This window comes from Dunckerocampus dactyliophorus, chromosome 1 (assembly GCF_027744805.1).
Source record: "Dunckerocampus dactyliophorus isolate RoL2022-P2 chromosome 1, RoL_Ddac_1.1, whole genome shotgun sequence".
In the NCBI taxonomy this organism is placed as follows: domain Eukaryota; kingdom Metazoa; phylum Chordata; class Actinopteri; order Syngnathiformes; family Syngnathidae; genus Dunckerocampus; species Dunckerocampus dactyliophorus.
The window spans coordinates 46,457,170-46,482,231 of record NC_072819.1 but is presented as its reverse complement, the minus strand read 5'-3'; the positions used below and the strand labels follow the sequence as shown (position 1 = coordinate 46,482,231).

The 25,062-nt window shown below is 45.0% G+C and overlaps 1 protein-coding gene across 3 annotated transcripts in view; it reads left to right on the top strand.

The window, feature by feature from the left end:
* mgat5 (alpha-1,6-mannosylglycoprotein 6-beta-N-acetylglucosaminyltransferase) overlaps positions 1-25,062 on the top strand; it is an 82,025-nt gene that overhangs the window by 13,681 nt on the left and 43,282 nt on the right. For 2 of the 3 annotated variants that reach the window (XM_054783925.1, XM_054783840.1), the window contains exons 3-9: positions 339-503; positions 16,434-16,510; positions 16,818-16,907; positions 17,779-17,850; positions 20,341-20,502; positions 21,327-21,496; positions 22,014-22,148. In XM_054783925.1, coding sequence (XP_054639900.1) covers positions 339-503; positions 16,434-16,510; positions 16,818-16,907; positions 17,779-17,850; positions 20,341-20,502; positions 21,327-21,496; positions 22,014-22,148 — 871 coding nt within the window. The remainder of the gene's footprint in view (positions 1-338; positions 504-16,433; positions 16,511-16,817; positions 16,908-17,778; positions 17,851-20,340; positions 20,503-21,326; positions 21,497-22,013; positions 22,149-25,062) is intronic. The other variant, XM_054784013.1, reaches the window with a different exon arrangement.

Sequence of the window (25,062 nt, the reverse complement as noted above, 5' to 3'; positions counted from 1 at the left end):
CTGGAGTGAACTGAAGTGTTCCTGTTCAAAGCCTTTCAACTGTAGCTTAGAAAGACCCCCTGTAGTGCGGGCAGTAGAGTAATTTACATGCTTGCGTTCGTTGCATTGATAAGTAATGTGATAATTAAGCATTGAAGCTTCTTTTAGTTGAGCGTTGACCCCTTGTGCTCTGTTAATCACAGACACACCGTGTAATAGTCTAATTGAACTAGCATAAATAGTCCATTATTCACTCTCCAGATCTGATCTCAACCAAATTCATTTGTATTTATTGGTTGAGTGATAACTCTGATTTATTTATTTTTGTACCTGAGTAAGAAGATGCTTCTTTCTTCCAGACCTGAAGAAGACCCTTGCAGTGCTGTTGGATAACATCATGCTGAGGCTAGCCAAGCTGGAGTCCAAGGTAGAAAACATCTACAACGGCACAGGGAGTAATCTGACCAACGGCTCCAGCCTCTCCACACCCAGCTCCACCAATTCAGAAAAAGTCAATGTGGCAGGTATTTCACTCATTCAATGGACTTGCTGGTACATTTTAAACGGTTTATGTCAGCGAATGGCATCAAATCAGCTAGGACTGCAGCTATCGAATATAGTTGAGTATTCTGCTGAAAATCTTTTCGATTCATTGAGTAATCGGAAAAAATATATTTTTTCTTGGTTAAAGAGCAATTATAAATACACGAGAAAATAAAACATTTAACAGAGTAATGAACGATCAATTGGTTTAATTTATTAGATAACTTAAAAAAATAATTTCTTAAATTCACATTGTGCATAAGAGCAAACTGTATTTTCTTGGGTCAGATGGACTACATGATGGTGCTTTTGTAGATTAATTTATCCATCCCAGACTGTAACTATTTACTGGAAAAGGAGAGAAATAATAGTTACTTGACTGAGACATTAGTAAGACTAAATTCTACATTACATTATGTTGATGACTCTACATTTATAAATCCTGAACTGACAGGCTGACTAGAAATAAGACAAATATTCCTTATAAGATATTGAGTTGTTGCAGTGTTCAAAGTAAAATAAAGACACCTCCTGTAGTGGAACACATTACTCTCAACTAAGTGAGTGAGACACGCACTTCCTTGTTCCATTACAAAGTATCGTCTGCTAGAAATGAAAAAAAAAATGTTGTAATGGAGGTGCTCAAATTATTCGAGGAATCGTTACAACCCTATAATCAGATAATCTCTGGAATCTTTGCGCAATGCACTTGGCATATCACCAGTCTGCATTCCAGAACGTAATTTAAATAATCCCTTGTTGATGTGTGTGGCCCTTTTATTAGTTTCATTGATTTTTCTGCCAGAATTTAACCCTGTTGATTGGGCAAAGATTTTTTTTCTTTTTTCTGGGGGCTCAGTAATGTTAGCTTAATGAATTGCACATCTGAGAAGGTCTTGTAAAAAAGGAATTCTACATAAATGTCTTGGAAAGGAAGAACAAAGAATGAGAAATAACTATTGTGTTAGCAGAACAAAAACTGATTGATTTGAATTTGATGGCCACCTTTCACAACAAGCACAGCTATCAGGCTAGAACATTATAATATAATAACACATGTAACAAATATTTGTTGAGGTGTCGCACTCGATTACCTTGGCTTGAGTTCTGCATGAATTAGCACAGTGCTTGAGTCATTGGCAGTAAACCCTGTTTCCTGTTTTGGCGTGTCTACTCCACCCGTCCCTGCCTGGAAGGCAGTTGTACAGATAAAAATCTGGATACACCTACTTTTTGCTATCAAGAGTGCCGGCAAGCAGCAGCCATGGCAGTGGGCTGGTTCCACTTCAGATGAGTGCATTTATCTCAGTAATCTGGTTTGTCAGAGACCAATCCTGGCGTAGTTCTGTCACATCAATAAGACCAACGGTTACTTCCTACTGACTTTGAGAAACAGCAGCTACAGTGTTGCTTCGTTGTGATTGGTCATCTCCAAAAGAGGTGTTTTTTACTCATTGCTTTACGACCCTTCTTAATTTTCATGTTTTGTAAAAAAAATAAATAAATAAAAATAAAAAATTAGGCAAGATGTTAAGCTACCAAATATACAGTCGTGGTCAGAAGTTATGTTCACTCTTCATGGGCATGAATGTCATGTTTGTTTTGGACATTTAATTATTAAAAAAAAAAAATCTGCGGAATAATGATTATACAAGGTACATGTTCAGTGTTTTTAAAAACAAGAATTGGGTGCACAATAGGGATGTCCCGGTCCAATCTTTAGGAACGGGATCGGCTGCTGTTCTGCTGTATTTTGAAGATTGAAATAAAAACGGCTTCCGCCACAACATCGGGCCGATGTGGTTGCTGCATAACGTTTGTAACTCTGGGCCACACTCCAGCATGCTAGGTGCGGTAATGCGCCCCAAAGCTGGTTGCCACTCGACTCCCGCCACCTGCAAGAAGAAGAAAACGCAACACCACCATGCAGACATGTCCGCGATGAAGTTGGTTTCATGTTGGACAATGGATATTTGCCTCCGTAGCTACAGCGTTAGTTCCCCCTCACTGTGCCCAGACGCCTGTGTCATGGTGCGGGGAGCTTGCACGGGAAGTGCCGCTGTAACCGCTGGTTGCTTATACTCTGGACCGTTTGCAATGAAGAGAGTTTGTTTAAAAAAAAGTAATATCGAAATCACACCCCAAATTGATCTATAACCATGTGCAATGATTAGTCCTACCGTAAAAGTATTTTGCACTGCCATTTTTTCCAATTTGATCTTTTATTGGATGGACTTTTATTGGATCAAGGACCTGACTCACAGTGTTCATACTGTGTAATAAAAAAGTAAATTCAGCAATACTTTGGTTGTATTATTTGTAATACTCTGAAGAGCTATTTTCATAACCACATTCAATTCCAAAAATTCAGGTTTGTAACAAAACAATTATGAAAAAAAAAACAGTACCGGATCGGATCAGCAAGAAAAAAAAAAAAAATCGGATTGGAAGCCAAAAAATGTGTAAAAACGCCAGGCTTGAACTGGTGGATGGTGGGTCGGCATTCATTTTGTGCTTTTAATTCGATGTTGTTTATGTCTTAGTTTCACACAATACATAATAAATAAGATAAATTACATGGCTAGAATGTACAACCCCCCCGGGAGATTTGTGGGAACACAAGCCAGTCCGTGACCACTGTTTTATGTGACTGGCAACATTTAAATTCTACTTTAATTAAAAAGCACATCCCAACTCCGTTTGCTCATTTGTCATTAAATACAGACGTCATGTTTGAATAGAACACTGATAATACTCAACATCAGCTCGTGACTGCTATCTTACGAGCTACCTGTTGGAGACCACTGTGATAGCGTCACGATCTTAAAGCCGGACACACTATGTGTTTATGTTGAACAACTTAGACACACATCTAGTGTTTTGAAGACAAGCCATAAATATTATAATGATAACAAGAGAGCAAGATTATTAAGTGACACTTAAAAGAAGTAAGTTGTGATGATCGATTTACCCCATGAACATGATAACCACTCGTAGCTCGCGCGTGGGACAAAAAGGAGCTAGCTAGCTACTGTAGCTAGCTGCCGCCAGTGAGGCAGTGAAAGCCAGGCAAAATGTGTAAACAAAAATGCCAGAAAGTCGAATGAGATTGATAACGTGAGCGATCACACACGCGGTGGCATAGATAAGCTTTAGCTATGGCAAGCTGTCATCAGTTGACTACTCATTTTATGGACTTTCTGGATAATAAGAAAGAAAGTGAACGTCAACACAAGAGGTGTCGCTTACTTTTATCTGGTCACACATGCGCAAGTGCCAACAGGGCAGACAGGCGATTTCGGTGCACGTTTATCAAAATAAAGCACGGTGAAACATTTTTATGATATTTTAAATCGTTTTCAAACTAATTGTGGTCAATATGTGTGTAAATAATAAGCTATATACAGTATGTATCTATATAGCATATGTATCCATTCATACAATATGTTACTTAAAATTGTTTTCAAGTTCAAAAAAACAACCTCATTTTTAAGGTGTGGCGGCTTTTGTTTTGTTGTGTCACTGTGCCACAATCAATTACATGTAGTGGAAGCCCTGCCTCTATTTTTGTTATTCAGCATCTGTTCGTATCATCATTGCTAAGATGTTTATGAGTGCTTACATTTGGCATCAAAGAGTAGGACGTTTGCTGGGCATATGGCTATCAACTATCAACTTTCCAATACGGTCTAGTCTACAAGTAGTATAAAGGCTATTGCTTCTCTTTAGCCTTTCTTCCTGGTTCTTTGGACTGCATTGTTACCGGAGAAGTAGTCAATGATCACGCAATTTAAAAGTTTTCAAATTAGATTGAAAAAGCGCTGGATTCTTATCATCAAGGAGGAGGTTCAATGAAAGAGCCCAGAATGCAAGTACAGAGTCTATATAGCCAATTCCCACGCCTCTCCAGAAAGTGAAAGTGAAGTTTGTGTAGAAGTCAGAGTTACGCTTGTGTTCCATCAGTCATATGTATGTGTTGCACAACTCTGAATGTGCTATGTGAGTCAACAAGGCCTAAAGGTGTTTATAACAATATCTAACAGTAGTAACTATAATTATACGTTAAAACAAGTTGTATCACGAGTCACTCTGTTCAGGAGACGAGACGATACACGAGATTCGGAAATATATGACAATATATTATAATCTACTGCTAATTTTATTTCTACTGTTACTCTTCTGCAGTCTGTGTGTATGCTACCGGCCCTGCTTGCACCCACTGAGACAAAGACTGTGTGACTGACAAATGGGCTCACTCTGTTCATGCCGTTGTTCTGTGGAACAAACGTGCCAAGGTGCAGAAATCAATGTACGGAATGAGCCCTCTTTTTGCCAGTGTGGAGGCGAGAGACGGACAAAACAGACACACATGCACCTGGCAATATATTAAAGCCCACAAAATTAGCGAGTTCATTTTCACTTATTGTGTGATGAATTAATTTATTATCGTCCCAGGCCTAGTGCCCACGAGACATTTTTTTTGCCTGAATGAGAAATCTTTTAATCTTAGGAGATCTCATGACACCCCTCGTTAAAACAGTAAACCGCAACTGTTATTGTTGTGTCGTTCAGCTTTTCAGCTAATGTCTTGCCTGTTTCTCGCCCTTTCTCCATCCCAATCCCCATGACATGTTTTTCAACCCGCTGACAATACTTTTCTCTGTGTCCTTTCTGTGCGAGCGGTGTGTCCATGCATTCTTCCACACATTGATCCTGTGAAAGATGAGATTCAAGGTCTCATATACCAGACGGACAAGGGCACTATTTCTGCAGGTGCTGATTGTTTCTGGTCTCAAAAGACCTTCAACAGCCTCACTGCAACCTTAGGAGGGCGAGAGGTGGAATATTTAGAATTTGATCTGCCAGGAAAAATGCTCTCTCAGGGCCCTCTTAGATTTTAGATCAGCGCTTGCAGTCTTCATTATGTTCTGAAAAGCCTGTTAACTTGCCCAGTGCCCAGATCAATACTAATAAGTACACATACAAAAAAAAAAACACTCAAGTGGCGGACAGATGCTGTCTGCATCGACACAGGAACCACTCTCATGAATCCCATCATCCCTTAGCCTAATATAAAATGAATAGAGGCATTTAAAAATATTTATATTAGAGTTGCATGTTATAATGTGTCTCCATTTCTTCCTTCCTTGTTTAGTGCGAGCAAAAACCGTACTACATATTAATTTAATTTCCTGATACTAAAAAAGTTAACTAACCCTTACACCGAACCTATGACTCGGGAGCCAGATGTGGCTCTTTTGGTGACCGCATCTGGCTGTCAGACATTTCTTAACGCGCTAAAATGTATTTATTTATAACAAATTTTTGTATTTAGTGTTAAACAAACATATGGTTCTCATGGAACTACATTTTAAAATATGTGACTTTCATGGTTCCCTTGGCTCCGTTGTAAACAAAGGAAGAACGATGGGCTTATTCCCTGTTCCAGAATATGTTTGGGATTTCTATATGTTCTTCAGTCTTCAATCCTCTCGGAACAGATGCTACCTTCTTACTTTGATACGACTTCTTTGTTGAATTCAATAGTGTTTATCATCTTCTTTGTCAAAGTTTTGGCACTTGCAACTTTTTTTGCAGCTGTATTTAATAAACAAAAAAACAGCACAAATAAAAAAACGGAATTCTAAAAAATGTAAACGGAAAGAACAGCATTTGGGAAAAAATAAAATGGACTTTGGGAAAAAATCTAACGGATTTCATAGGGCCCTAAGAGAGTTTGGTTAAAAAAATGTCTTCGTAAATCACACCACAAATAGATCTCATGTCAAATGATTTGTCCTACCCTAAAAGTATTTTGCACTCCCATTTTTTCCAATTTGATCTTATTGGATGGACTTTTACTGGATTAGGGAAATGACTCACGGAGGTTTGTTACAAAAGACAAACAATATTGTTGGTCATGCTGTGTAATAAAAAAGTAAATTTAGCAATACTATGTTTGCATTATTTGTAATGCTTTGAAGAGCTATTTTCATAACCATATTCAATTCCACAAGTTCATGTTGGTAACAATAGCTCATTATTATTTAAAAAAAAAAAAAAAAAACCCAAAAAGGATTGGCGCCGGATCGGATCGGCAAGACTATAAAAAAAAGTCTGATCGGATCAGGCAAAAAATGTGGATCGGGACATCTCTAATTTTTCAGTAATAACCTCCAACGGAAAACGAATCCCACGAAAACCGGGGAGTACAAATACCAAGGTTCCACCGTAGCCAGGTGATATTTATTTGGAAAGTTGTGGGGTATCACTTAACAATACTCGCAAAGCCCGTAGTACAGATTGTGAATTTGCATCCCTTTTTTTTTTTTTTTTTTTTTTTTTTTTTTTTTTTCCCCTGTCCTGTCCAGCCTTTAAAGCAGATAGAATTGTATACCTAAATGCCGTCAAGTGCTCAACAGATTTACTCTGCCAGAGAGAAGTGTGATATACACTTCCCCTGTCATACAAAATTTATTCGACCTTGATGCTTGTTATAAAGCAAATTTGGAGCGCCCGGACCGGAGCAGGAGGGGACAGAGAAGAAGAGAAAAGGAAACGGGGGGGGGGACAAAAACAAAAAAAAGAGAGACAAGAGACAAGGACAACAGCAGCAACAACAACAATTGTGACAGAACAACAGAAACATACAGAACGACATCAGCAAATAAATGTCCGTGACAACTATAAAGACGAACAAGGATAAAGGACAAATCAATATCAACAACCGCAATGACAAAGCTGTCAATGACAATCAGACATAATAGCAGTCATGAAATGATGAACTATGACAGTGATCACAATGACAATACTGCATTGAAACAGTCGCACACAATAGCAGTCATGAAATGATGAATTATGATAGTGATCACCATGATAATACCGCATTGAAACAGTCACACATAACTGTAGTAATGAAATGATTATCCATGATAGTGAATAGAATCAAAGTTACTGTAATGCACATCATTGTAAAAAAAAAATATACATATACACACATATATACATACATACACATACATACATATATATATACATATATATATATATATATATATATATATACACACATATACCGCACATACACACATATATATATATATAGTCATACTGCTGAAATCACCGTCGCTGTAATAAAACCAACAACATAATAACACCCTGGATAACTCAGTGAGTAATGTGGGGAAGTACGTATGTACTGTGAGTGTGCACATGTACAGGTATCTCTGTATGTAAGGAAGACTTCATATATATATATAAAGGTGCAGGAATGTGTGGGCGTGTGATTGTCACTGAGAGTGCATGAAAGGAAAGGGGCCGCCTTCCACCTCCCAGAGAGCCCCGCCCCAAATAGCAAGGCCGGGCCCCGGCCGCCAGAAGGCCACCAGGCCCATAGGGGCAGGCAGCACAAAGATCAGTGCCCCAAGAGCCAGCCCAGAGAGCCCCCCCCCCGGGAAGACCAGTAAGGGGCCGAAGAGAGGTAATCCCAGCCAAGGACAGGGCGCCAGCGGGCCGGAGGACTGCCAACCCCTGAGACCAGCGAGAGATCACACCCCACAAAGGCAGACGGGTACCGGGGGCCACAAACCGGCAGGCCCAGAGACGCCTCCACAGCCGGGAAGAAGCCCGCCCGCGCCGGAAGCGCCAATTCCCCCCCACCGCCACCCCCACCCCCAGGGAGCGGAGCCCGGCCCGCCCCGGGCCAACCCCCGCCCGACCCCCGACACAGGGCCGCCCCGCCAAGGGATGCAGGAGGTACACCCTCCACCCACCCGGCGGAGGCACGGGCGGCAGAGATGTATCGCCCAGCACCTGACCCCACGGAGCAAACCCCTGTATGCCCCCCCCCCCCCCCCCCCCCAAAATAAATAAGTAAAATAAATAAATAAATAAAAATACACACACGCACGCACATACACACTCCTACGCACCCACACACACGCACATAAACACTCCTACGCACAAACACACCCCTATGCGCACGCTCATACACACTCTTACTTACTCAAGCGCGCACACACACACACACACACACACACACACACACACACACACACACACAGTGGTCGACTGCCCGACACCCGGAAGCCCCACCCTATCCCCCGTTGGTAACCCAAGGAGCAGCGGAGCCGGGGACCCCGGGGTCCCAGACATACGATTCAGAACCCAGGGGCGGAGAGCGCAGACCGCCGGGGAGCAGGAAGACACCCGGCCACACCCCCCCAGCGGTAGGACGCCGCCAGCGAGGCAGACAGGGGAGTCAGCGAGGAGGAGAGCGGGAAACCGAGCAGGCAGGCGGGAAAACGGGCGAGCAGCCAGGCGAACCACCACACAGCGCCAACCGAGACCCGCGGGCCAGCAAACCCCGAAGAGAGAGCGGGAGCACCACACCCCAAGCCGCAGGGAGGCCAAGCACCAGAGCCGAGAAGGCGAGACCAGCAGCCGACCAGCCGACGGCCCCCACAAACCACCAGAAGCCAGACCAGCCACATGCCACCAGAGCCGACAGCGCACCACCCGCGCACCGGAGCCCCACCCCCGACAAGCCCACAGACAGACCGGGGGAGGCGAGGACACAGACAGCGGCCCGGCAGCGCACAAAGCGCAACGGCGACAGACGCCCAAGCGCCCGGCAGAGCACGACCCCCCCCAGCGAGCCCGGCCCCAGGGCACCCGCCCCCCCACCCCCACCCCGCCACCCAGGCCCACAGTACCCGCAAGCATGACCAAGCCCCAACCCACCAGCTGGCCCGGCGCCCCAGCAGCCGCCACAGCGCAGCAACCACCGGCCGCCGCGACAGCACACGGGCCACCCGAAGCACCAGCACCGCCCCCCGGAGACCGCCGAACCCGCCCCAAGAGCGCAGAGGCGCCCGCGGCACGTGTCAGTCCAGGGGGGGCACCGCAAGCTGCCCCCCCCGGCGCAAGCCCCGGCATCAACAGGCCCCAGAGGGCCACCCCAGGGAAGGGCAGGCGAACCAGACAAGGGCACCCCACAGGCCAGGCCGCCCCGGGCGAGCCACCGCGACGGCCAGGCCCCCGGCCACACCGCCGACCCTGGCGGGCAGACGCCGAGGTGCACGAGGCACCCCAATCCAGCCCGCCCCACCCGTGTATGTGATAAGGTGTGATAGTGTCTATGATGCAATTAAAAAAAATAAATAAATAAATAAAATAAAATAAAAGAGGATGGTGTATCTGTGTGCATGTATATGGAGTGTATGTGGATGATAGCTAATGATGCAATTAAAATCGGGGGACAGCTGCCGCTCGGAGGGCCCCTCACCTGGCCAGCCCCCCCAAACCCTAAGTGTCTACTCTGCGATTAAAATTGGGGGGCAACAGGTCAGTGGCACAGCAGGAGCAAAGGAGCCCCGCAAGGCAGCTCCCCTCCCCAATCACGCCCGACCGTAGGCCACCCCCCAATGTCCTATATATATGTGAGGTGGTGCAGTGGCACAGGAAGGACGGGGGCCCCACACCCCAACGCCGCCCAAACCGAGCAGGGGGGGGACCAAGGACACATGACCGACCGGCCGCCCACCACAGCCCAGGCTCGGGCGTGCCGCAGGACACACCACAGGCCCTACCCGGCCCGCCAGGATGCCCAGTCCGGCCCACCCAACCCCCCAGAGGCGATACCCCCAGCACCCCCCAACACCGGAGCCCCACCGGAGGTAGCGTTCACAGCGCCACCCCCAAACCGCCAAACACCACGGACAAGCCACACGCCCCCAAGGCAGATCCGACCGCCACCAGGACAGCGGGAGCCGCGCCCACGCGCCCCCCGCATACCACCACGGCCGGCAAGGGAGCAACACCACGACGACCACAAGAGCACCGGACCCCACATAGAGCGGAGCACGGCCGCACCCACGAAGCACGCAGGCCAGAGGCGCCAGGGAGGGACAGAGAAGCAAGCACCGCACGACCGGGCCCGCGAGAGGAGCGGCCCCCCGCCCGGCGCCCAAGCAGATGCCCGCCCCGCCCCCCGCCACGCCACAGACCGGCCACCGCCCCACCCCCCGCCCATCCACCAACACGCCAAGGGGGAAACCCCGGAGGGAGGGAGACAACCGCCGGCCCGGAAGCAAGGACCAGCCCGACACCAGCAGGCAGCAGGGACCGCCCGCCAGCCCCCCGCCAGCCCGACTCCCAAGCCCCCGGCCAAAGCCACCCCCCGACCGCCCCACCCCGGAGCAAGCATCCTCCCGCCGATCCCGGGAAGCACCACGCAGATGGACACCACGCCGCCCGCCCCCACGCGCAACCCGCCCACGGCCCCCACACGCCCCACCCACCGAGCCACAGCGGCCCCGTCCCTGAGGGGAGAAAGCAAGGGATCCCCCCCACCCCAGCACCACGCACCCCCCACCCCGAGCCCAAACCGCACATCCGCGACCCCCACCTCCGCGCCCCCCGTCACCCGGGGGACAGCCACAGGCGCCGGAGGATAACAGGCAGCTCCCACCTATCACACATACACCACACACATAAATCAGTGAAATAAAATAAAATAAAATAATAAAAAAAAAATAAAATAAAATAAAAATAAATAAATAAAAAGGGGCAACCCAAACCACCCTCCCACCCAGGGGAGATGGCTCCGCGGGGGCAGCTGGGCTCAGGCACCCGCGCCCCCACCAGGGGGAGAGGCCGACCCCCACACCCCACACCGGACGGCCCCACGCGGCAGCCGAGCAGGAGGGCCCAGGGCAGTCCCCGCCCCACCCCCAGAGGCAAAGGAGGCGAGGGAGAGCCAGCGCCACCAGCCGCACACGGGCCCCCCCAGCAGCAGTAGGCGCCCGGCACCCGCAGGATGCAGCACCCCATCCACCCACCACCCCGGAGGCCAACCAACGCCGCCCCCTGGGCGACCCCCCCGACCCCGCCCCCGCCCCATCACCCAACCCGGACCCCTCCCCACCCCCACCCACCAGCCCCCCCAGGCAGGCAGCCCAGCAAAGAAGACCCGGGAATTGAATGAATTTGCATCCCTGCTGTAGGCTGCGCCACAGATCAGTGTAGATCAGTGCCAGTTGGTTTCCATTGTCACCTGTCTCTCTCTGTGCCAGCACTGCATTTGTGTCAACTACAATCCTACCCCCCGGTCATGCAGCAATATGAGCTACCAAACAAGCTATCATTTCAACACCTACTGTAAGTAACGAGTAAAAAGAAAGAGAAACATGGAAATCAACCTCTGATGCTCGATTGTGCAGCTCGGTGGCTGACTTTGTTCACCTCGGCTGCACTTTTACACCACTTACAGGAAATGCACGTTTCCTGCGTTCCTTCCTTTTTTAATTGAAGCTCTCACCACAATAACTTTCTTTTTCAGTGTCAGACTTCCCAAAAGTCCTTCTTTTGTCACATCTCTGCAGCTTTCTGTAGAATGGAAAACAAAAGAAATATGAGTCATAGCTCTGCAATGATGGGACCTAATCAAGATTTCCTTGTGTCCCTGAGCTGCTTGTGTTGCAAATCCCTAATCCATGTTGTGGGTGTCTTATAGAGAACAATGGACCCTCATCTGATTTGCTGTAGCATAAAAGATTTATTATAGGTATTTTTAAACAAGGAAACAGAGAGAAAAGGGGAAAAAGGCACTGGGTTGGATTTTTTTAATCCAGGGCCTTACTGTGGAAATCTTATGTGTACCACAAGGAGCATGACACATACTTTGGCCAAATCAAACATGTTTTTTTCCCATGCTGGGAAGCCCCTCTGCTTTAATAACCCCACTCTTTGCCTTTTGGTGGCAGGCTTGCTTCAACCAGCAGTGAGTGTTTCTGGTGCCAAAAACATCTAAGGTTTTGCATATGCAGTCCATTGCTATTGCATCTTCATGATTTTCAAAAGTAGCAACCGTTTCCTTCCACTCTCACCCCAAACCTGCCCTACAACATCTCCCGAAATGCAAAACATCAAGTAATCGCGCAATGAAATAGCCAGCTTTGTGTGAGAGACTTCACCATGCAACATCCAAACTCACAGCCTGACACTGGTTTTGATCTAAAATTAGCACTCCACTCGACAACGTTAGGGAGCCTTTGGACGAGGCACTTCTCACCCCAATCTGGCTTTTATTTCAACTTGTTCACCATCATTTCCATCAAGTAATGTTGATGGCTGATGGGGCATCTTTGTTGAAATCTCTGGAGTATTGTGGCTTGTCACAGAATTCATCATGCTCTGTGTGTGTTCAAATAAATAGTTAAAGTCCGTGGTTATTTCACGTTATTGGAGGGAAATGTTTCACTTCAGTATCAGGCGTCAGTTAGCAGCTGTGTAGAGTGCGAGGAACACAAGAGAATCAAAAACAAAGCAGATGTAACATAAACCAGATGTCCTCAATTCAATTTTGGGTTTGTCAAATAAGATTTCCTCATAAACTTGTATGAATGATCTCATCTGTTTTCTCCCACTGGTTTTCAGGACTGTTACGTCAATCTTCAACTCATCAATTCACTCTCTCTTCACCTCATTGTGGCAGCTTTATTTCGATTGCTTTTATTTTTGATTATGCATTATTTTTCCCTATGCTTTTATTTATTCCGCACTACTTTTTGCTCTAGGCTTTAAATTAGGTTTGTTGCAACAGTCACCCATCATGTCACCCTATTTAACATCACTGCTAGCGTGTTGCCTGTGTGTGCTCATATTGCTATTTTTGCTTGGTCAGGAGCAGCATGTTTCTGGGCAGGATAAGCAATCAAGCATCCTCCCAATAGTGAGGTGAAAGAAGAGTATTTAAACCAGGGGTATTGAAACGGAAACATGTTTTTTTTCTTTTTTGTAAAAAGGTTCAACGTATAAAACACACAGTATTATTAAAGACAGTGTCAACGTTCAAGTTTTTCTTTACATTGTGCCATCCATCCATCCTTTTCCACTTATCCAAAGTAAGGTAGCGGGGGCAGCAGCCCAAGCTGGGAAGCCCAGACTTCCCTCTCCCCGGCTACTTCGTACAGCTCCTACCGGCGTAGCCCGAGGCAATCCCCGGCCACTGTCCTGGGTCTTCCCCGAGGCAGTCTACCAGTAAGACACCTCCCCAGGGAAGAGTCCGGGAGGCATCCTGACCAGGTGCACTGCCTCTCCTCTCCTGAGACGGCGGATGGTGGTCCAGAATCTCTTTGAAGGCATCTGGAAGTCGTTTTTTCATGGCTTCTTTGAACTCCTCTGATGTCCGAGTTTTTGCCTCTGCGACTGTCAGAGACGCAGACCGCTTGGCCTGCCGGTACCTGCCAGCTTCCTCCGGAGTCCCACGGGCCAACAGGCCCGATAGGACCCCTTCTACATCTTGACGGCATCCCTCACCGTTGGTATCCACCAACGGGTTGTGGGCTTACCGCCACCACAGGCACCAACCACCTCCGCATCAGCTGCCTGGACAATGGAAGCATGGAACATGGCCCACTCTGACTTGGTGTCCACCGCCCCCCTCGGAACATAGTCGAAGCTCTCCTCGAGGTGGGAGTTGAAACTCCTTCTGACAGACGTTCCCAGCAGACCCTCACAATGCGTTTGGTCCTGCCAGGTCTGACCAGCATCCTATCCTACCCTATCACTGGAGCCAACTAACCACCAGGTGATGATTGGTTGACAGCTCTTCACCCGAGTGTCCTAAACGTGTGGACATGAAGTCAGTCATCGAACTGCGGCCCAGGGTGTCCTGGTGCCAAGTGCACATGTGGACACCCTTATGCTTGTACATGGTGTTCGTTGTGGACAATCTGTGACGAGCACAGAAGTCCAATAACAAAACATCGCTCGGGTTCAGATCACGGGGGCCGTTTAAAGGGGTCTCACTGTCTCTGCCAACATGAGTGTTGAAGTCCACAGCAGAACAAGGGACGCATCTGAAGGTGGAGGGAAACTACCCTCTCGTTCACTTCTCGTTTGAAGTCAGCTCCAACGTATTGGCCCTGAGCCGGGTGGCAATAAACCTGTCGGCTCTTACTGCCAGCAACGCCAGAGTCGAATAAAGTCCAGCCCTTCTCGAGAACACTGGCTCCAGAGCCCTTGCTGTGCGTGAAGATGAGTCAGACTATATCTAGCCGTAAACTTCTCCACCTCACGCACCAGCTTAGGCTCCTTTCTTACCAGAGAGGTGACGTTGCACGTACCAAGAGCTAGCGTCTGCAGCCGAGGATCGGACTGCAAAGGTTCCCATCTCTGGCCGCCCCCAGCTCGCTCTGCATCCGATATTTTTTGTCTTCATTGGGGTCTGTTGAGCCACTCTTTGTCTGGTCCATCCCCTAGGACCTGTTCGTCATGGGTGACCCTACCAGGGGCATGAAAGGCCTCGACAACTCAGCTCCTAGGATCATTGGGACACGCAAACTCCTCCACACTTCTTGTCACACAATACACATTTTACCATGTAAAATGATGTGCAGTGAGTTTGGGTCATTGGGCCATTATAAGCGCATTTATTCATTTTTCTTTCATAATTTTGGTGATCATTTAAATCCATCCACCCTTCATATTGACACCGTTTAGCTTGAAGCAGAACAGTATGGAGGCATTTTTGTCAGAACACGTAAGAATTTGTCACAACTGAACAGTGGTCACAATTATTTATGTCTGAAAGTCTAGAAATCCAAACAAAGGCAGAAAGAATAGCTTGGCACAGAACCATTTTCAAATAATAACACAAGACTGTATACTGTAATATTGCGACCAGGATTCAAATCTCCGCGTGGGCATCTCTGTGTGGAGTTTGCATGTTGTCCCCGTGTGTTTGTGGGTTTTCTCCGGGTACTCCGGTTTCCTCCCACATTCTCAAAAACATGCATGTTAGGTTAATTGGCGACTCTACATTGTCCATCATAGGTATGAATGTGAGCGTGAATGATTGTCTATATGTGCCCTGTGATTGGCTGGCGACCAGTCCAGGGTGTACCCCGCCTTCTCGCCCAAAGTCAGCTGGGATAGGCTCCAGCATACCCCGCCACCCTAATGAGGATAAGCGTCATAGAAAATGGATGGCTGGATAATATTGCAAGGCTGTATTTTAGCACAGACTGCTGCAAAGACAATAGATGGTGGTTCTGTATCACCAGGGTGCTTCAACACACACTCGTATTTGCCAGTAAGAATCAGTAAGCCGCAGTTACTAGGCTGTACTACCTGTCTGCTCCACCTTTCTGTTATGTCATACATTTTAAGAGAAATATTGACTTTCTCCATCCAGCCACAACATTTATGCATTCATTCACACTGAGCGCTGTGTCCAATATTCTGACGCCCTCATGCTACTAAATGAGGTAATCAGTATGATGAATTGCATCTCTACACGCACAATAATAAAAATGTTGTTAAATTAATACCTCTGTTTTTTATTTGTTTGTGTGTAAATTCAAAGATTTCGCTTTTTTATGGTGAATCTAGGAGTGGGTGTAAACTTGTCTTGGAGGCTCTCCATCTACTTCATGATATTTTAGTTGTAGGACTTATCTGGCATTCATCTCTTCACTTCTGTTTCTTTTCACACTTCATTGAAAGCCAGCCAGGGCGCATCAGGGAACTATGCCTCCCTCGGTCAGGTGATAGAGTGGCACAGAAAAAAGATACCCAGAATTGACATTGAACCCTGATGCCTTTTTCTACTTTGCATTATTCTTACTTGGGTAATAATAGTCAGCAGCCATGATGTCAATAGCACTGAGGGTTGTCAAAAAAGGCGATTATATTACAGCCAAGCCTGCCTTTAAGGCATTAATGTTAATCCAGCCACCATATTGACTTGCAGAGATATTGAGACACTACCCGAGTGGCTCTATTTATTTATTTTTCTTCCGAGTGCATCTCTGAAATTTGAGGATAATCAGACAGTAAAAGAATTTGGAACCCATCCTTTTGACCTTATTGATTTTTTTTCTCCCATTCCATCTCTCTCTGATTAGATCTTCTAAATGGAGCCCAGGAAAAGTGTGAGCTGCCGCCTTTGGATGGCTTTCCTCACTGCGAGGGCAAGATCAAGGTGAATTAAGTGCAGCGTTTGTACATAGACAAAACACTATCTTATGCTAGCTTAACTCTAGTCACTGCAAATGTGACCAGACCAGGACTTGCTGATGAATTAGAAAAGCAGCAATATCTGCAGAGATGCTTTACTGGCACGATAACGGATTTTCCACATCCTGTCTCTGTGGTCCTTTTTGTATCTTCCACACTGCAGCCAGTGCTCATATTCTGCTTGAATTGTATTTACTTGACCGTATTTATCCAAGATTCAAGCCTCACTAAATATTTTCATTGTGATCTTGCCTTTTAATTCTCTTCCTCAGTGGATGAAGGAGATGTGGCGCTCAGACTCCTGCTATTCGAGTTATGGTGTGGATGGATCCACTTGCTCCTTCTTCATTTACCTCAGTGAGGTGAGTGCACTGTACATAAGTCTGCAAGGGTTGTCTGTAACATGTTTCCAATGTTACACAATTGCTTTAAACTTAGTTCATGTCCAAGGAAACTTATATTATTCTCCCTTCCATGTTTTTGTGGGTTCATTCCATGTACCCTGTGTTTGACTGGTAAGCAGTCCAGTGTGTAACCTAACATAACCTGAGTTTTGATGAACAGCAAATTTGGTCACAGAGAAGAAAACACAGAGACCGACTCTTGTATAAATGTAATGGTACTGTTCCATAAATGTGGAAGCATAAAACTGCTCAAAATGTCTCAGCATGCCATGGAGTTAAAATGAAGGTCGAAAGTCCAGTGATTGTTTTATTATGAGATTTTTCCCAATACTTAAACGATTTACAGGTAATCAATTATGGATCTACTGTGGAAAATTGTGCAGTCCTACGTAGGTTTATGTGCAGGAAGAATGTTTGTTCACAAAATACAAGTAGGACAGACAACAATAAAATAATAAAGAACAGAAGTTCCTCTCCTGAATCCTGGAGTACCAACTCCGTCTCCATCCAGCTTGTCAAAGTAGACTATTCAAGTCATCTCACTGTTGCCATGCATGATGTGCTATATTTATTTGGCAAAACAGCTGCAGTTTGCACATAAACCCATTTGACGTTTCACAAGCCCGTTGAAATACGCGGCCTGTGCCTTGCAGATTGTAATGGGGGTGGTCCGGAAAAAACAGCATGTCAGCAGCAGAGTGCTTGCATTGGTGTTTTTGTGAAATGCAGTTTGAGGAGGAGCACAGTAGCAACATATGACAAAGTAAATGTTAAATGTTTGTGTTTGCTTTAAGTGTACTAGATCTGACTTTTTTTTTTTTCTTGAAAGGTGGAGAACTGGTGTCCCCGACTGCCTTGGAGGACAAAGAGCTTGAATGAAGACATTGATAGGAGGGGGCAGGTGTGACACATAGCTTCTGTAAACAAATACACGGCATAGTATTTCCAGAGAATTCACATCAACTCTGTTTGTGCAAGTCGGCGAGCAAACTGCCTCCTCATATTAAAATACTGTACCTGTATAGTTTATAAAAGCAGTCGCTTTCCCCAGGAGGTTTGTATGAGTGATTGTTTAGCATTGTTTTTTTTACTACCACTCCCATCGTTCATTCTGTGTTATGGTACACAGCTGAAGAAAAGAGTTATTGTTTGGCCCATTGCAACAACGCCACTTGCACTTGAGCTAAGTGTACGGGCAGAGTTTGAATACATTAGTGCTTAAAAAGGCTTGAGGTTTGTGGCCACAAATTTCTATTGTGGTGATCAAGTTTTCAAAGAGGGCAGTAATGGACAAATAGTCTAATACAAGTGTCAGTATGCCTCAACAGCATAAAAGGGATTGAGCAGCTTCCATTGCCAAAGCCAAAGTGAAAGGGCCTTGGGACGAATGGGGAATAATGATCTTATATCCTTGCCCATGCGGCAGCTCTCTCAAATCCCACTTGGAGCATTTCTCTGGGCTGACAGGCTCGTTCACAGTCCGTGGTATAAGCACTGGAAAATAAGGCCCTGTTTCACCGCTGCGGGTGAATCAATATTAATCACTCTTCATCCCCTCTGGTTGCATCAACACTGCTGAGTCCTCCATGGTGGGGACCTGCCATTTGACAGGCTTTGGAGATTTTAATTCAGGCCTGGATTTTAATAGGTTCAGCCCACGGAAGTGATTTCCTGTCATGATGAAAGATGTAATTGTGCCACTGCAACCATGTTCCAGCCATCTTAGGAGCTGACAATGGCACCATGATTGCGTCAATCATTTCCTTGTCTTTCATTCTCTCATTCTCGGTCCAAATATTCTTATGGCTATTTTGATACGACCATCCATTCATCCATCCATTTTCTATGCCGCTTATCCTCACTAGAGTCGTGGGTATGCTGGAGCCTATCCCAGCTGACTTTGGGCGAGAGGCGGGGTACACCCTGGATTGGTCGCCAGCCAATTGCAGGGCATATTTTGATGCAACTATAGAGTAAATAACCTTTGCTTTAAAAATACTTTTATATATTAAAATCTTTCTTTGTTTTATGGTGTGTCACAGTACACTGCAGGATGTTAAGCCATTTTAGTGGAGTCCCCCTGTGTGGGGGGGGGGTATATAAGATATTCTAGACGCACCCTTCCTACATTTCTGCACGGTAGAGAATGCATTACATTTTGGGACTTACAGGCCTTGAACGAATAGAGGAAGTCATAACAACAGAAGCTGACCAAGGGATTCTAGAGCAAAATGTGCTATGTAGTAGATCTAGATCCCCTCCCTTCGTGAAAGCTATGTTGCGGGACCGCCAGCGAATGGCGAAAATCCACGAGCAGTTGAGACGCTTTAAAATGTCTATTTTTGACCCCTGACCCTAAACAGCACTGCTACCTTGACGTTGATGTTCTTCTCCCATTTCGGATCAACATTTGTAACAAAATGACTGTTATAGTTAGATTAGATTGAGCTCGGGCCATACAGTGTCACGTTAGCATGTTGGCCACACAGTCAGGAGTTCGTATCTCGTTTGGGCATCTCTGTGTGGAGTTTGTATGGGTTTCTCCGGCTACACACATTCAAAAAAATATGCATGTTAGGTTCATTGGAGACTTAAATTGTCCATAGGTACTGTATGACTGTGAGTGTGAATGGTTGTTTGTCTGTACGTGCCCTACGATTGCCCGTCAGCTGGGATAGGCTCCAGGATCCCCTTGTCACCCTAGTGAGGATAAGCGGCATAGAAAATAAATACATTGAACAATAAGCCACACACACTTAGTTTCACTTCTGCATCTCACAGCAAACAAAATGCGAAATCTCAATGCCTGGTGAGAAAAACACTATCAGTGAAGCATAAAAACGTAAAACATGAAGAAATCGTGGCTTTTTCTAACAGTGGTGCATGTATACTGTACATTGTGCCTGTACTTATAAATGATGATCGACTTAGGGTGAACGAGGTGTTTTCTGTAGAGAAAAAAATTGCCTATTTTCAAAGAAAAAAATTTGCAAATACTGTATTTACACCGCAAGATGATATAATATCTTGGGTTCTTCACAACAAAGATCAAAACCATGCATCCAAAAAGACCACAAAAATTGGTCGAGAAAGAAAGCTGTAGTATTTTAAACACAAGTCATGATCTTTATCCTATAAAAAAAAAAGCTTAAATCTGTCATGGTGAAACAAACTAAACTTTTGACTGCTGCAAGATGTGGACCCAGCCCAGACAGCACTAAGATGTTCTATTTAAAGTATTTTGCCAATTTAATTTGTCACATTTTAATTTATTTTTGAAGATATTGTGTAGTGTATGCAAAAATGTATGTCATGGTTAGCCAGAAGTGAATGTACAAGGGTATGTGCACACATTTGTTTTGGATCACAGTTGTTTGTGTCACATGTGCAGGCAGAAATCCGGACCAGTTTTGAAGAGCTGTACCGTATGATGTCGAAGCGGGAGGAGTTCCGCTGGATGATGCTGAGGATCAAACGCATGGCTGAGCCATGGGTCCGTGCCATTCGATCGCTGGCTGCCAAGCAGAACTTGACCAAGCGGAGGAGAAAGAAGGTAGTGCATCGGCCCAGTCAGCCGAGCCGGTCTTTCAGTTGTGCAAAGGAGTAAGCTGATGTTGCACTGCAGTGGTTTATATTGCATCTCATAGTTGAATGCATCTATTGGAATATGCTCTTCTAAAATTGGGTTTGGCGGTACGTCCCTCCTTTCTGACACACCCCTATTTGAAGTTATTTTGTTTTTACTTGCACTGACAATCTTACACTGAGGAGACTTCCATCATAAAAAATACAACAGCTTACATTTAGAAGAATATCACAGCTATTTTTGCTTGTCGTTTCCATCTAGTGAAAGGACTGACAAGGATATTCCATTGTGTCACAAGCAGCTGCCAGTTCGCACTTTTAAATAATGCAGTCACCCGCCCATTTGACCTGCCTTGTGCTTCAGTTACGTCATATTCCCAAGATGGGTTAGTGCTAGAGCAAAACAACATTGACTTTATTGAAGTCAGGTTTTTTTTTTTTGCCTTTTATAAAAACAGAACCAAGATGAGTGTGGGGTAGGGTTAACCCTGGACTGTTGACTGTTGTGCTAACACAGAAAGACAGACATTGTTTCACATTCACACTTACGGACAATGAAGAGTCTTCAGTGAACCTACTCAACAAAGAAGAGAACGCGCAACACCACACAGGAAGCAATGAGCTAACAGTCATTAGGTTCCAGAATATTAGCGTTAAAACACACTACTCATCACTCGCCACCAAAATATACCGTCCCTATTTACCGCCCCTGTTCGGAAACAATTTTTTATTCTACTTCCCTTCCCAACTCTTCTCATGGGTGTCTTATGTTGTTCCTGTCTGCCCTGTCAGGTCCTCGTCCATTTGGGTCTGCTAACCAAAGAGTCAGGCTTCAAGATCGCAGAAAACGCCTTTAGCGGTGGCCCTCTGGGCGAATTGGTCCAGTGGAGTGATCTCATAACCACGCTGTACCTGCTAGGTCACGACATCCGCATCTCTGCTTCCCTGGCTGAGCTCAAAGAGTAAGTACATTCAAGTAAATTATCTTTTTTTTTTTTTTTTTTAACAGTGCACCGTTAACTGTGCCTGGAGGGGAAAAAATAATTGTATTGGTTAGATATTTAATTTGACTGAGGGTCAAACAACATTTGTTGTTTTTTTTTCCCCCCCTGACAAACATACATTTATACATTTTATCTTGAATGTGCCTAATATTGAATAGAAGCCCACTGGAGTGTGAACTGCTGAGCTGTGCAGGTTTTTTGATCGAACAAATTAATCCCACCTGCTTGTCTCCACAAGCCAGCTCCACTTCTTCCTCGCTGGCTGTCCTTATTCACTTTATTATTCACATATAAAAAAATGCATTATACATGAATGCATTTCCAATACTACTATATTGGTGGCCTTATTTTGATGACTTTGATGGTTTGCAAACGGTTTTGCCCTTCCATGCTTCAAACCTGTAAATTGAAGTGTCTTGTTTGACTATATGCTGTACTTAAATACAGTATGTTTACTGCAAACATGTACTTCCAGGATCATGCGGAGGGTAATGGGAAATAAGTCCAGTTGTCCCACTCAAGGTGATAAAGTTGTTGAACTCATCTACATTGACATTGTGGGCCTCACCCAGTTTAAGAAGACGCTGGGACCTTCGTGGGTCCATTATCAGTAAGTACTTTTATATTTTGAATTTAAGGCCCTTTAAGGCCCACTGTCCAACTAGTGGATGCTGGTTCATAATAATACACTGCATGTCCCTGCATGTTTAATGTAAGTGAAAAAGTAACCTACTGTAAATTCCAGTGTGTAAGCTGCACCCACTAAATTTAGAGGAAAAAAATGATTTGTACATATACAAGTACAAGCCACACCGGACTATAAGCTGCACATGTCCACGTCATAAAATGACATATTGAGGACCAGGCAGCTCTTTGTTTGACAGGAGCCATTCATGACTTACGAGAAAACTCACGGCGGACTTGTTAACCCTTTAGAAATTGCAAGAGGTCATTACTCAATATAACAGTCTGACTCACGGTGTCGTCTGACAACGAACACTAAACTCATCACACAGCAACTTAACACTCAAAAGGTATACCTAAGAAATGTACAAACATGTCTCAATACAAGTTTAAAATGAAAAAAAGTTTTCCCATAATTCATTGGGTCTGACCAAAGCATTTCATTGGAGGACAAGCGGCATAGAAAATGGAAGGATCGATGGATGATGCAATGCTGCCTTTGTCCACCATAGGGAGCCAGAGGAGCCCAGAGGGAGGCTGGCGTCATTGCAGCACCCAAGCAGGCGCCAATGAATACTTCGCTCAGAAGCGATGCATTATGAGAAAACTTAAAGTACCTTACACTCGAAAGATATAACTCAGAAATGTATAAACATGTACCGATATGAGTTTGAAATGAAAAAAAAAAAAACACAACTCTTAAAGTTTTCCCAAAATGCATTGCGTCTGAGCAACGCATTCATTGGGGCGCTGCAATGATGTCAGCCTCCCTCTGGTTGACAGAGGCAGCATTGCAATGCCAAATACCATTTTCTATGCTGCTTGTCCTCCAATTAAATGGTTTGCGCAAACAAAATGCATTATGGGGGGAAAAAAAACGTTTTAAACTGGTATTGGTACATGTTTGTATATTTCTTAGGTATATCTTTTGAGTGTACTAAGGGATAGTTTGGATTTTTTGACATGAAGTTGTATGACATCCCCATGAGCAGTGTAGTCAGTCAACAGCGACTTACCCCCCACTTGGTCTCATAAGTCTACTGTAGTTCTAGTAGGATTTCGGTGATGAAGAACGTAGTTCTAGGTAGTCACTGTGATTTCACAAGTAAGGAGTTTGGCTTCTAAAAACAAAATGTGTTCAAAAGAGTAATACATTTGCGTCACAAAAAAGCCGACTTGGAAAAAATCAGACCTCACAAATCACTCTGCGTTATATTTGTCTCCCGCCGGATGCCTGCCCACGGTCGCCTGGCCTTTCTTGTGTATGTGACGAAGACGCTCGCATCTACTTCCACGACGGAGTGCTGCGTTCATCTTGTTTACGTGTGTGTTCCACAGGGGAAGAAGACACGAGCGTCTTCGTCACATACACAAGAACGAACAGGTGATGCACAGGGATACGGCGGGAGACAAATATAATGCCAGGCAATTTGTGAGGTCTGATTTTTAGGAGTAGGCTTTTTTTGGATGCAAAATGTATTAATCTTTTGAGTGCATATTGTTTTGAGAAGCCAAACTCAATACTTGTGAAATCACAGCAACTACCTGGAACTGCGTTCTTCATCACCGACATCCGACCAGAACTGGACTTATGATACCAAGCGGGGGGTAAATCGCTCTTAATGGACTGCACTGCTGATGGGGATGTTGTAGAACATCATGTCAAAAAATCCAAACCATCCCTTTAAGTTGCTGTGTGACTAGCAATAAGATTAGTGCTCTTTGTTAGATAACACAGTGTGTCAGACTGTTAAATTGAGCGGCACAGTATTTAAACGATTATTAGTAGTTCTGAAGTAAAGGCGATCTCAGGAGATTAGAATGTAGCCATAAATTAGCCGCACTGCTGTATAAGCTGCAGGGTTCAAAGTTTAAGAAAAAAGTTGTTGTTGACTGTCTGTCGTCAGGAGAGTGGGTGTATTTTTTTTGCACACATGTCATATTCACCAAAAGGCTGTGGGGTTTGTGCATCCATTCTATTTTCCATCCAATTGATCTGTTGAGAGCTGTAGATGAGACCTTTTCAGTTTGAAGTGGAACTCATCAACTTATACTGTCAGGAAAATAAAAGGAACAGTAAATCAGGGGGCGCTAATGGCACCTTGGTTCCTCCTGTTTGTCACCAGGTTTTGTTTCACTCTGCGATAACACATTAAACTACATCCACTCCCATTGTGCCCTGAGGAAATTCATTCAGCACTGGGTGTAATCTAAGGTCCAGATGTTGTTTGCTGCATTATTTCCCTGGCTATTCATGTCAGCGCACTAAATGCAGATGAAATGTTGAAGTGTTGGTATTGTTGCAGACTGTCGCTGTACCTTTAAATAGCTTTCCAAAGTGGCTGTCAATATAACACAAAGTGTCCTGCTAACAATCACACAAACCCCTTTTTTCTTTAATGGTTTATGGCAGAGGTTTGCATTCTGCTGAGTGCCATTTGAGTAAGCTGTTGCACAAAACAGTTTAACAAAAGTAAGCCAAGAGTTTCAGTCAAGTTTTACTTGACGCTGTACAGTATTCTAATATTAATATACAGTAATCCAACATTGGACACAGTAATCCAACATTACAGATATCCATGTACTGGTACAGTGGAACCTCTGGTTTCGTAGGATTCATTTCATTTAATTCATGATGAAAATTATTGCCACAAATATGTCAGTGTTATCATATGGCCAGCGCACGTAAACTAATCGAGTGCCACGCGTTGGTGACTCAAGTCTCTATGAAGAATGGTTAGTGGTTCTTTTACAGTTGGGACACTATAAACAGATTCTGGCCACATCATCTTTTTAATTATCTTTTATTATGTGTGTGGGGTTGCTTTATACGCCCATAG